General features: G+C 40.2%; 2 protein-coding genes across 2 annotated transcripts in view; one reads left to right on the top strand and one right to left on the bottom strand.

The window, feature by feature from the left end:
• Nucleotides 1-4448, bottom strand: part of LOC100553153 (EH domain-containing protein 3) — a 39835-nt gene extending 35387 nt beyond the window's left edge. The window contains exon 1 of the mRNA XM_062957578.1: nt 1267-4448. Coding sequence (XP_062813648.1) covers nt 1267-1493 — 227 coding nt within the window. The 5' untranslated portion in view covers nt 1494-4448. The remainder of the gene's footprint in view (nt 1-1266) is intronic.
• Nucleotides 4449-7653: 3205 nt separating this feature from the next.
• On the top strand, nt 7654-13380 carry LOC103281795 (cytochrome c oxidase subunit NDUFA4). The gene is made up of 4 exons (XM_062957581.1): nt 7654-7819; nt 9870-9958; nt 10326-10386; nt 13062-13380. The coding sequence occupies exons 1-4, from the start codon at nt 7778-7780 to the stop codon at nt 13116-13118; spliced, it is 249 nt and encodes an 82-aa protein (XP_062813651.1). The 5' UTR covers nt 7654-7777; the 3' UTR covers nt 13119-13380.

Raw genomic sequence — 13380 nt, 5'->3', positions numbered from 1 at the left:
AACTGGTAGGTTCACTACCAGTACATCATAATACAATAAAATAAGAATAAAACAGTTAAAATAATTAAATAACATAGTAAAATACAATATATAAAAATTTAAGACAATGCAACACCAAATATATATACCAATCATCCATCAGACCTTGTGCAAAAGCCTAAATCCAATCCATGTCAATGCTAACTGAGTTCATTCATTAAACGCTTGCGCGCATAGCCAGGTCCTTTGTTGGGAGGTGTTTCTGGAACATGGAAAACTCACAGCAACCCAGTGATTCCAGCCTTGAAAGCCTTCGACAACACGTATTGTTATTATACCTCCCAACCTCTGAGGATGCCTGCCATAGATGTGGGCGAAACGTCAGAGGAGAGAATACTTCTGGAACATGGCCATACAGCCCAGAATAAATCACATCAACTCAGTGATTTCGGCCATGAAAGCCTTCAACAACACATTATTATGTTTATTATTAAATAATAAAGCGATCTCAACACGGTCTTCCCACAACATGCCAGGCCAAGCCCACAAAGGAATTCTCCGCTCCAGAAACTGAATCACCGTGACTTGTCATGATTATCCGTCACTGCTGATGTCAACGTTTTGACAATGCTTTCCCTTTCCCCTGCGGATTAATACAGTAGAGTCTCATTTATCCAAGCTAAACGGGCCGACAGAAGCTTGGATAAGCGAATATCTTGGATAATAAGGAGGGATTAAGGAAAAGCCTATTAAACATCAAATTAGGTTATGATTTTACAAATTAAGCACCAAAACATCATGTTATACAATAAATTTGACAGAAAAAGTAGTTCAATACACAGTAATGTTATGTTGCAATTACTGTATTTATGACTTTAGCACCAAAATATCACGACATATTGAAAATATTGACTACAAAAATGGCTTGGATTATCCAGAGGCTTGGATAAGCGAGGCTCGTGGATTTTTTGCATTGACATCTCATCCCAAAGGCATTCAAGGGGGTCCGCCTCAGCAGAAGAAGAATTCCTGCAAAATTGCATTAACTCAATGCTATGGAACAGCTACAACATAGACCAGGCATGGGCCAACTTGGGCGCTCCCTCCGGTAGGCTGTTAGGAATGGTGGGAGTTGAAGTCCAAAACACCTGGAGGGAGCGCCCGTTGGCCCATGCCTGATGTACCCTGTGTCTTCGATCTTCAAAACCAAATCTGAAAAGAATAGCTAGTAGTGAAATATTTTATCATGTCCTGAAAAACACACACAAATGTAGTGCAAGCTCTTACCTGATGAAGGTGGTCTTCCCCGTGGAGTACTGCCCCACCAGGAGCACCATGGGTTTATTGTCGAAGTCTGCATCTTCCAGAGCCGGGGAGTGGAACTCATGGAACTTGTAGTACTCCTCCAGCGGGAGCAGCTTGGTCTTGTAGAGCTTCTTGAGGCCGCCGCTCACAGTCTGGAAGACTTCGGGGTCCTTCCTCCGCTTGTCGTCGTGGCCCAGCCAGCTGAACATGGCGTTGTTGTTATCGTTGTCACCCCAAAAGAAGCCTCACGGATCGATCGAGGTGGGCACTTCAGTGCTTCTTTGGAAACGTCCGGGTTTTGGAGATGAAGGTTGGCTTGGGATGGATGCTTTGTCTTCAAGCCTTGCCCTCTACTTCCCTATCTATCTATGGTTAAACAACTTCCTTGCTAGTCGTCTTAGGAAATACCACTGCTACCTTGCCCTCTATCTATCTATAAAAGGGTTTCTCTTGTTGGTCTTCTTAGGAAATGTCACACCTGCTGCCTTGCCCACTACCTTCCCTTTCTAGGTATGTTTAAAAGATTTCCTTGCTCGTCTTCTTAGGAAATGGCACCACCGCCTTGCCCTTTAACTTCCCTATTTATCTATTTATTTATCTATATCTATCTATAGATATATATATATAGATATATATATCTTTAAAAGTGTTTCTTGTTGTTCTTCTTAGAAAAGGCCACTGCTGCTTTGCTCTCTACCTTATCTATTTATCTATCTATGTTTAAAGGGGCTCCTTGTTCGTCTTCTTGGAAAATATAGCTGCTCCCTTTATCTCTACCTTTCCTGCAATAATATGTGTGTGTGTGTGTATAGGGTTGCTGCTTTGTTTACTAACTTCCCTACCTCACTATCCCTATCTAGCTATCTATCTATTATATCTTAAAAGAAAATGATACCACAGACTTACTTTCTGCTACCTCCATATATATATATATATATATATATATATATATATATATATGAATGAAAATGCCACCACTGATTTACCTGCTATCTTCTCTACTTCCCAATATATATATATGATTTTCTCTTAAAAGAAAATGCCACCAACTGCCTTCCTTGCTGGCAAGTTTCTCTACTTCTGCAATTATCTATCTATTTATCTATGTTTGCAAAGCAATTGACTCTAGCCACTATTTCTGGATAATAGAGAATAGTAGTGTTAACCTATCTTATGTATGAAATACCACCAACTACCTAGATTGCTTGCTGCTTTTTCTGTCTCCCAAATTACAGATATATTTAAAGAAAAATGCAACCAGTGCTTTCCTTGCTGGTAAGTTTCTCTACTTTTGCAATTATTTATCTTATGTTTGCAAAGCAATTGTGTTTAGCCACAATTTCTGGATAATAGAGAACAGTAGCTATAGAATGCCACCAACCGCCTAGATTGCTTACTATATTTCAACTTCCCGAATTATATAGATAATTTAAAGAAAATGCCACCAACTGCTTTCTTTGCGGGCAAGTTTCTCTACTTTTGCAATTATCTATCTTATGTTTGCAAAGCAATTGACTTTACCGACTATTTCTGGATGATAGAAAATAGTAGCTATAGCTGAGCGAGATATATATATATATATATATATATATATATATATTCTATTACATATAAAATGCCACCAATGGCTTTGATTGCTTGCTGCCTTTTAGACCTCCTGAATTATATAGATAATATTTAAAGAAAATCTCACCAACTGCTTTCCTTGCTGGCAAGTTTCTCTACTTTTGCAAACTGTCTACCTATGATAACAATAAATAAAAGAATGCAAATCAATTGATCTTAGCCCCTTTTCCCTTAGATAATAGAGAATATCAGCTAATATCAATAACAATAATTGATAATTGTATTTTTAAAGGGGTGCAAAGCAACTGCCCCTTTTCAATATAGAATAGCCAATGTATTACCAATAATAATAATAATAATACTAAATCAATACAATTGCAAAGGGTGCTAAGTAAACTGCACTCAATGACTCAATGGATGGTGAGAGAATTGTGGCTATTGCCAATCAAAATCAATAACAATAATTGATAATTGTATTTTTAAAGGGGTGCAAAGCAACTGCCCCTTTTCAATATAGAATAGCCAATGTATTACCAATAATAATAATAATAATACTAAATCAATACAATTGCAAAGGGTGCTAAGTAAACTGCACTCAATGACTCAATGGATGGTGAGAGAATTGTGGCTATTGCCAATCAAAATCAATAACAATAGTTGATAATTGTATTTTTAAAGGGGTGCAAAGCAACTGCCCCTTTTCAATATAGAATAGCCAATGTATTACCAATAATAATAATAATAATACTAAATCAATACAATTGCAAAGGGTGCTAAGTAAACTGCACTCAATGACTCAATGGATGGTGAGAGAATAGTGGCTATTGCCAATCAAAATCAATAACAATAATTCACCAGTCTATTCAATGCATTTAAATTAAATACAGGCAATATATTTAATTCAAATGTGAGTGATGGCTGTGACTAAGACAAGGCCGTGCCTCGCCCCCTTCTCGCCCCTTTTCAATATAGAATATTCAATATATTACCAATAATAATAGTAATAGTAAATCAATACAATTGCAAAGGGTGCAAAGTAAAATGCACTCAATGACTCAATGGGTGGTGAGAGAATAGTGGCTATTGCCAATCAAAATCAATAACAACAATTCACCAGTCTATTCAATGCATTTAAATTAAATACAGGCAATATATTGAATTCAAATGTGAGTGATGGCTGTCAGTAAGACAAGGCTGAGTCTCTCCCCCTTCTCTCTCTCTCTCTCTCTCTCTCTCTCTTTCTCCCTCTGCGTGCAACCCTGTGGCCAAGCCAGGTCCGAGGAAGGCCTCTGCAGAGCCGGCTTGAAGGGTGAGGAGCCAATCCGCCTCGGAGCTCGCCTTCACCGGCAGCAGCAGCGGCAGCACCAGAGCATCCTCCTCCTCCTCCCTCCGGGGACACAGCTGGGCTTTAAATGCCAGCCGTACAGGAAGTCGGCCCAGGAAAAGGAAGTGGGCCACGCACTCCTGGCAAACACAGGGACAAAGATGGCCGCTGGGGAGTCTCTTCCGGTCCCCTCCCTCAGCCGGAGGAGGAAGGAATGATGCGCATGCGTAGAGGGCTCTGCCAATGAGAGGAAAGGTTCTGAAAGGCTTGAGGCGCGCGCCACCTAGAGGTCTTATTCATTTATTTACCATGTCAGAAGCAAACCGAGGGTACAGCTGTAATGTGTTCAAAAGGTAAAGGTTTTCCCCTTGACTGACTCTGGGGGTTGGTGCTCATCTCCATTTCTAAGCCACAGAGCTGGCGTTGTCCATAGACATCTCCAGGTTATGTGGCTGGCATGACTGCATGGAGCGCCATTACCTTCCCGCCGGAGCGGTACCTATTGATCTACTCACATTGGCATGTTTTCAAACTGCTAGGTTGGCAGGAGCTGGGGCTGACAGCAGGCGCTCATTCCGCTCCCGGGATTTGAACCTGGGACCTTTCGGTCAAGTTCAGCAGCTCAGTGCTTTAATACACTGTGCCATCAGAGGCCCCAAAAACACAAAATTAAAAACTTGGCATTCCATTAAATGTCCTTTGAACAGTAGCTAGCCACTTGGACTAAGGCCTCTGGCGTTGCTGTAAGAAGGTCCTCCATGGTGCATGTGGCAGGGCTCAGTCTGCATTGTGGTCGGTGCTCTATGGTTTGCTCTTCTCCACACTCGCATGTCCTGGACTCCACTTTGTGGCCCCATTTCTTAAGGTTGGTTCTGCATCTCGTGGTGCCAGAGCGCAGTCTGTTCAGTGCCTTCCAAGTCGCCCCGTCTTCTGTGTGCCCAGGAAGGAGTCTCTCATCCGATATCAACCATGGATTGAGATTCCGGGTACTAACCTGCCACCTTTGGACTCTCGCTTGCTGAGGTGTTCCTGCGAGTATCTCTATAGATCTTAGAAAACTATTTCTTGATTTAAGACATTGGCATGCTGGCTGATATCCGAACAGGGGATGGGACGGAGATGCCACTGCCTTGGTCCTTTCATTGCTGGCTGCTCCTTCCCGGTGGATGTCAGGTGGTGCAATACCAGCTAAACTGTATAATGTCTCCGGTGGTGTGGGGGTTTAGACATCCTCTGGTAATTCAGCATGTCTCATTAAGAGCCACATCCACTGTTTTAACGTGGTGAGATATATTCCACACTGGACATGCATATTCAGCAGCAGAGCAGCAAAGCGCAAGAATCATAGAATCATAGAATAGTAGAGTTGGAAGAGACCTCATGGGCCATCCAGTCCAACCTCCTGCCAAGAAGCAGGAAATTGCATTCAAAGCACCCCCGACAGATGGCCATCCAGCCTCTGCTTAAAAGCCTCCAAAGAAGGAGCCTCCACCACAGTCTGGGGCAGAGAGTTCCACTGCTGAACAGCTCTTCTCACAGTGAGGAAGTTCTTCCTGATGTTCAGGTGGAATCTCCTTTCCTGTAGTTTGAAGCCATTGTTCCCTTGCGTCCTAGTCTGCAGGGCAGCAGAAAACAAGCTTCTCCCTCCTCCCTAGGACTTCTCCTCACATATTTGTACATGGCTATCATGTCTCCTCTCAGCCTTCTCTTCTGCAGGCTAAACATGCCCAGCTCTTTAAGCCACTCCTCATAGGGCTTGTTCTCCAGACCCTTAATCATTTTAGTCGCCCTCCTCTGGACGCTTTCCAGCTTGTCAACATCTCCCTTCAACTGTGGTGCCCAGAATTGGACACAGTGTGATTCCAGGTGTGGTCTGACCAAGGCAGAATAGAATAAGGGGGAGCAGGACTTCCCTGGATCTAGACGCTATTCCCCTATTGATGTAGGACAGAATCCCATTGGCAAGGGCAGATGTCTTCACTGTGTCTGGTTGTGATCCCCAGATTGTGCCCGTCAGCTTTCGCATGATGTTATTGACAGTCAAGTAATTCTTCTTATAAGTCACGGCATGGTCCAGAGTGACTCCCAGGTATTTTGTTGTGTTGCAATGCTCCCATGAGATTCCTTCGCAGGTCATCCTCAGAGCTCGAGATGCTTGTCTGTCCTTAAGGCGAACAGCACACATCTGCATTTTAGATGGATTACGAATCAGCAGATTTCCCCTGTAATAGCCAGTAAGAGCACCTAACGCTTCAGAGAGCTTCGGTTCAGCCATTTCAAAGCTCCCTGCTTGGGCGGTGATGGCACGATCGTCAGCATAGATGAAACTGGTCATTTGTGTCAATGTTGAGCATTGAAGGAGCAACAAAAAAGCTAGAGGGAACAATACAGTAGAGTCTCACTTATCCAAGCTAAACGGGCCGGCAGAAGCTTGGATAAGCGAATAACTTGGATAATAAGGAGGGATTAAGGAAAAGCCTATTAAACATCAAATTAGGTTATGATTTTACAAATTAAGCATCAAAACATCATGTTATGCAACAAATTTGACAGAAAAAGTAGTTCAATACGCAGTAATGCTATGTAGTAATTACTGTATTTACGAATTTAGCACCAAAATATCATATATTGAAAACATTGACTACAAAAATGTGTTGGATAATCCAGAATGTTGGATAAGCAAGTCTTGGATAAGTGAGACTTTACTGTAATAATAATACTATAATTATTATAAGTATAATAATTAATAATATTATAATTATTATAATATTATTATAATATTATAATAATATTATAATTAATAATAATAATAATAATATTATAAGTATAATAATTATACTATACTAATATTATAATACATTGTATATACATGTAATATTAATAATAATATTATGATGTAATACAATGTAATAATAATTATAATTCACTATTATAATTGCATATTTATATTACATGCAATATTACTAATAATATTGTGATATAGTTGTATAATATAATATATTGTATGTATATATACTTGTAAACCGCCCTGAGTCCCCTTCGGGGTGAGAAGGGCGGTATATAAATGTCGCAAATAATAATAATAATAATAATAATAATAATAGAACAGGCCTGGGCAAACTTGGGCCTCCAGTTGTTTTGGACTTCAACTCCCACAATGGGAGAAACAGCCATTATCCTGTCATCGAGGAAACCCTTTCACGCCATTCCTTTCCATCCACCAGGCCCAACTCCGCTACTGTTTCCATGGCAACAACGCTGCTCACAAGCGCATGCGCAGAGGCCTTGACTCTGGCTCGCTTCAACTCGCTTCAGTTGCGCCTGCGCACTCTACGCCTTCGTACTCTCTCTCTCTCTCTCTCTCTCTCTCTGTCTTTAGTCGTCTAGGGCAGTGCCTGTTTTGTTTTGAGGCGGGGCAAATTCAGAGGGAGGGAAATCCTCCGGTCTGTCTAAACTACTGCCTGATCTGAAGAAAAGCCAGCAAGGGTTGACTTTGAGCCCGAGCGCATGCGTACCAAAGGAGAGAGACGACGCGGAGAAAGGAGAGAAGGAGACTGAGAAGGGCGCGTTACTCTCGTGGAGCTCCGTGTTTTCTCCGCCATCATGTTCCGTCTCATGGCCAGCCAGGCTAGGAAACATCCCAGCGTGAGTGGAGGCAGCGCGGCCTAGTCGGCGGAGCAGGCCTCGGCCAACTTGGGCCTTCCAGGCTTTTTGGACTACAACTCCCATAATTCCTAACAGCCGGTAGGCTGTTAGGAATTGTGGGAGTTGTAGTCCAAAAAGCCTGGAAGGCCCAAGTTGGCCCAAGGCTGGTATATACAATAATCTATATCTATAAAAGGGTAAAGTAAAAAGTGCATTTACCCTTTGATATATATAGATTATAAATATTGCAACTTATGATATAGTGCAATATATTATATCATACTTATAACATGTTGGTAGGGTATTATATATATTGTGTTATACTAATATAGTACAGTATAATCATATAATAATTGTACGTTATACATTGCAAGTAATATTACTAATAATATTGCAGTATAGTGGTATATAACAATATAGTAATATATTATACTAATATTTTGCTATGTTAATATATGTATATTATATATACATGTATTGATAATGATATTGTAATGTAATACAATAATACAATACAAAATATATTATAATAATGTTGTAATATAGTAATACAAAATACAATATATAATATTGCAATATAGTAATACTAATATATTTAATACAATTACTACTGATAATATATACAGTAGAGTCTCACTTATCCAACATAAATGGGCCGGCAGAACGTTGGATAAGCGAATATGTTGGATAATAAGGAGGCATTAAGGAAAAGCCTATTAAACATCAAATTAGGTTATGATTTTACAAATTAAGCACCAAAACATCATGTTAGACAACAAATTTGACAGAAAAAGTAGTTCAATATGCAGTAATGTTATGTTGTAATTACTGTATTTATGAATTTAGCACCAAAATATCACAATGTATTGAAAACATTGACTACAAAAATGCGTTGGATAATCCAAAATGTTGGATAAGCGAGTGTTGGATAAGTGAGACTCTACTGTACTAATATATGATATACTGTTTTATTATTGTATATTTGGTTATTTGAAGTTGTAATGTGTTTGTGAGCCGCTTTGAGTCTCCATAGGGAGAGATGAAGCAGGATATTATTAAATAAATAAATAAATAAATAAAGCACCTCCTGGTGCTTTGGACTTCAACTCCCACAATTCCTAACAGCTGCTAGGCTCTTAGGAATTGTGGGAGTTGCTGTCCAAACACCTGGAGGGCTGAAGTTTGCCCATGCCTGGGTTACACCCTCTCAGCCTCAAAGGAAGGAATTATTAATCCCTCCGACTTCTTGTGAAAAAGCAAAGAACAAGTCCTGATTTTTCTTTAAAAGCTTGTCATAGCTTCTCTTTGCTAAGTTTTGTCAATTTCAGCTATTTTGCAAATCTTTGTCAGTGCCTCCTGGGGTTGAGTGTGACCTCCCCATGGCGGGGGACGGATGGACCACAGATCAATCAATCAATCAGACGTTATTTATATCCCACCCTATCTACCCATGGGGACTCATGGCAGCTTACAACATTAAAGGCAAACATTCAATGCCAGAAAAATAAATACTAAACCAACCTTAAATGGAGGTCTGCCTTGAACCTGACTACCCAGAAACTAGTAATTGCAGGAAAAAAGCATTCTGTAAACAAGAGACTCCTTTTTAAACAGAGGCCCATTTAATGACAGATGATATCATTAAATGGTGATGGGGCCACTTGGCTACCATTTAATATCAAAATTTGAACAATGTTCTATTTTTGGCTCGAAAGTGTTTATTTCCTGTTTAACTCTGCAGTCCTTACTTTGAAATTAGTTGTTCTACTTTAGAGAGTTTAGTTTTGCAAGCTATGTTGAATGAGTCGAGACTCAACGATGAGATCTTCATTGAAAAACGATAGCAAAATGTGCTACAGCAGGATGTCCCTCCTGCAAAGATGAAGTTTGTGCAGTTTAATAAACTTTCCTCCTATATTTTTATGGTAGAACCAATTAGGAAATGATATTTATCATCCAGGAACAAAAATGGCATTACATAGTGCAGTACGATCCACAGTCAGGTCACGTTCCTAGTTTTTATGATGGAATCTTGTTGTTTTCCCTGCAGTTGATTCCTCTCTTCATCTTCATCGGAGCTGGAGGGACCGGGGCCGCCCTCTACATCATGCGTCTTGCTCTCCGAAATCCTGACGTCTGGCAAGTATTTCGCATCAGCTCCTGTTTTGAACAAGGCCTCTGGTTTTATTCATTTAGCTTATCTATTGCCCTTATGTCCCACCTCTTTCTGGAAATATTGAAATTGAGACAACTGTGGCTTCAAGCTAATACTTGATCCCTTTCTCAGTGTGTCTACACTAAGCATGGGCCAACTTGGATCCTCCAGGTGTTTTGGACTTCAACTGGCACAATTCCTAACAGCCGGTAGGCTGTTAGGAATTGTGCCAGTTGAAGTCCAAAACACCTGGAGGGTCCAAGTTGGCCATTTCTTATAAGGCAACAAGACCATAACTGAAAGGCCAGCAAGTTATGTCCTATTCTGAACCATTTTCACTTTTCTATGCAGCTGGGACAAAAAGAATAATCCCGAGCCTTGGAACAAGCTGGGTCCCAATGACCAGTACAAGGTACAGTGCAAAAGTATCCCAATTTTGGTTCTGATTGTCCTGGAAATGAGCTCTTAAAATGATAGAATTGTCTTTGAAGCCAGCCATGCCTTTTCCACCTGATGTGTCGATTATTAGAAGTGTTGCAGTTGTATTTTTCCTGTTTTCCACCTTCTTCCCAATCCAAGATTCAGGACCGTTTACAAAGTCAGTTACAGCTTTTAAGACTGATGCCATCCAAAAGTTAAAGGTGTGATAAAATTAATAATTACAGGCAATTTGAGATACTTCCATGGTTGAGAAAAGGACAGGTTGTGAGTACAGCGCATTCTTGAAAGCTCTTTTCTCAGTCTCCACAATTGCCAATCTGGATTTCCAGGGGTGCATCTATACTGTAGACTTAATGCAGTTTGACATCACTGTAGCTCAGTGCTATGGAATCGGAGTTGTAGTTTGACAAAGCCGTCAGAATTGGTTTAGACTTCCCTAATAGGAGAGCATAACTGCTTTGGGTCTCAAGCCAGAGAGAAAAGCAACAAACAAACAAACAAACAAACATTAATAATAATAATGATACAATGCATCTTGTGTGGAAGAAAACATGAGTGAGGACAAGAACCTTTGAAAAAGTGACATATATGAACTTAAAGTGAGCAGGAACCAAAGAGTTTAAAATAGCTTTCAGATAATAATATTTTTACATCAGTCACTATTCAATGACATCTTCCAGATATTTTTTTGGTGATCCACAAAACAGCTTGCTACAAAATAATTTGAATGTTTAATTGTCCTTTCTTTATAATGAAACAATGATATACAATTTCCGAGAGAGCCAGAAGGTGTGTTTACGAAGAAACTGTAGGAATACAAATTTAGGAACTTTAGGAAATGCCATGGAGTTTGAGTCTCCTGCAGGAGAGATAAAGCAGGTAATAATAATAATAATAATAATAATAATAATAATAGTAATATGCTTTATTCTGCCTCGGTTTTTTCTTGTTTTAGGCACCACTTCCCCCATAATGCAGAATTGACTTGTGGCTTGCTATAAGTGCAGGCCCCTCTTCCCCTGCTGCAGTATTTAAGGCATCATCGCTTTTTTTGCCAAAAGGAGCATTTCTCCCTTATTTGGACTTGTTTAAAAGCTGATGCCTGGCTCTGTTTGCTAGAAAAGCACGGAGCTAATGTAAACTCAAGAAATAGGAGTGACGGGAGATCTAAATAAAGCCAGATGCCTTTGCCTTTTGTATCAACTCCAAAATAAACATTAGGAGTTCAGTTAGGTAATTTAGCAGTTTGTTAAAATAAAACCCTCTGCCATCACTTTACTACAAATTGCAAATAGGGATGCAGGGATCAGATGGATTATATCAAAGAGGTGGTATTATTATTATTATTATTTGTACCTTGCTTTTTCTCTCTCAAAAAGAGACTCGAAGCAGCTTACAGTAGAATACACAAAACCAAATACAATACAATTTGTATTGTCCGTTTTTATCACCATCCAGTCTTAACTATTTACTGCCGTAACCCTCAGCTCTTTACCCTGTTCCTGAATCTCATTGCCTTGCGTTTTGAAGTCAATTGTCTTGCATTTTTGTACGTGCTTGCCTTCCCTTTTAATTTCTTAATAGCCCCACTGTTTAGTCCTGATCCTTGCTGATTTATTTTATGAATGCTATTTTATTGTTATTGGTTTAATTATATATGCTGTTGTTGTATTGTTTTATCTGTTGATTGGGCTTTGTCCCCATGTGAACTGCTCCGAGTCCCCTTGGGAAGATGGAAGTGGGTTATGAATAAAGTTTTTTATTATTATTATTACAGTATTATTATTATTATTCACAGGGATTTGTGTTTCTAATGCTATTATATAGATCTAAAACACTTGGAGTGAGGGCCCAAGTTTGCCAATGCCAGCTCTAAAAAAATTGTTTTCAAAGAAGAAATTCTACAAAGGCAGCAAGTCTCATGGCCAAATTACAACGGGTTTACTTTAGCCGCAGTGCACGACATTCAGCAGCAAATACTTGTTTTGGTTTCAGGGTTTTGATAATTAAGGCACACATTAGATCCAATGGCCCGTTGAGACTCGAGGAAATATGGTACTTTGGGGAGTTGTAGCATCGTATTCCCCCAAGTCTATTCTAAATCTGAAGATAAAATTCCAGATGAGGAGGCCCTGCTCTCAGTCCCACTCCCGTCACAAGTGTGGCTGGTGGGAACAAGAGAGGGGCCTTCTCCGTGATCGCCCCCAGCCTCTGGAACTCCCTCCCTAAAGAAATAAAAATGCCCCCACCCTCCTCGCCTTTAAGAAACTGTTAAAGCCACATCTATGCACCTTAGCGTACAGAGGGGAGGAGGATTAACATAACTGCCACCCCATAGCAGCTATGGTCTAAGTGAAACTAGAACAAATACTGAACATTTTCAGCAACTTGGTCATTTAATCGGTCCAGGTATACGCTCGCTCTGTGCAATAATGTTTTTACTGAGTGTCATGTTTACATTTATTGTTTTTTCTAATGTGGAGTTATTATAATGAGTATAATGAGGCTGTTAGGAATAGTGGGAGTTGAAGTCCAAAACACCTGGAAGGAGGGCCCCAGTTTGCCCATGCCTGTAATCTAGCCCATCCTTTGCTGTTTACCTTTTCTTGTGCAAATGCAATCCTGCCTTTTCTCCCCTTTCCCTAGTTCTTTGCTGTGTCCACCGACTACAGCAAACTGAAGAAAGAAGGGCCGGACTACTGAGCGCCATCGCCTGGCGTTTCTTACCTTCCCTCCACAACAAGCTGCACAAAAGAACCCGAAGAAGGTCTGTCTTGAGGTCTTCCAGAAGCCATCCGCACAAGGCATCTCCAATACTTCTCCTCCTCCATCGTCCAGGAAATTAACCATTTCTCTTTTCGCACGTTGCACTTCAATCATGTTTTCAAAAGGTTAAGTAGTTAGTCGGGGAGGGAAAAGAAGGAGCTTGTTGGGACTTAATAAAAACCAGTGCTTGAAATCTTAA

This window comes from Anolis carolinensis, chromosome 6 (genome assembly GCF_035594765.1).
Source record: "Anolis carolinensis isolate JA03-04 chromosome 6, rAnoCar3.1.pri, whole genome shotgun sequence".
Taxonomy (NCBI): Eukaryota; Metazoa; Chordata; class Lepidosauria; order Squamata; family Dactyloidae; genus Anolis; species Anolis carolinensis.
Note: the sequence above shows the minus strand (reverse complement) of the source record. Positions and strands in the feature narration are given on the sequence as shown.

What these genes read in the sequence shown, in the direction of transcription:
- LOC103281795 (XM_062957581.1), top strand. Translation starts at nt 7,778, where the DNA reads ATGTTCCGTCTCATGGCCAGCCAGGCTAGGAAACATCCCAGC. An exon ending in AGGCTAGGAAACATCCCAGC is followed by an intron (nt 7,820 to 9,869) that starts GTGAGTGGAGGC and finishes TTTTCCCTGCAG; the next exon opens with TTGATTCCTCTCTTCATCTT. An exon ending in CTCCGAAATCCTGACGTCTG is followed by an intron (nt 9,959 to 10,325) that starts GCAAGTATTTCG and finishes TTTTCTATGCAG; the next exon opens with CTGGGACAAAAAGAATAATC.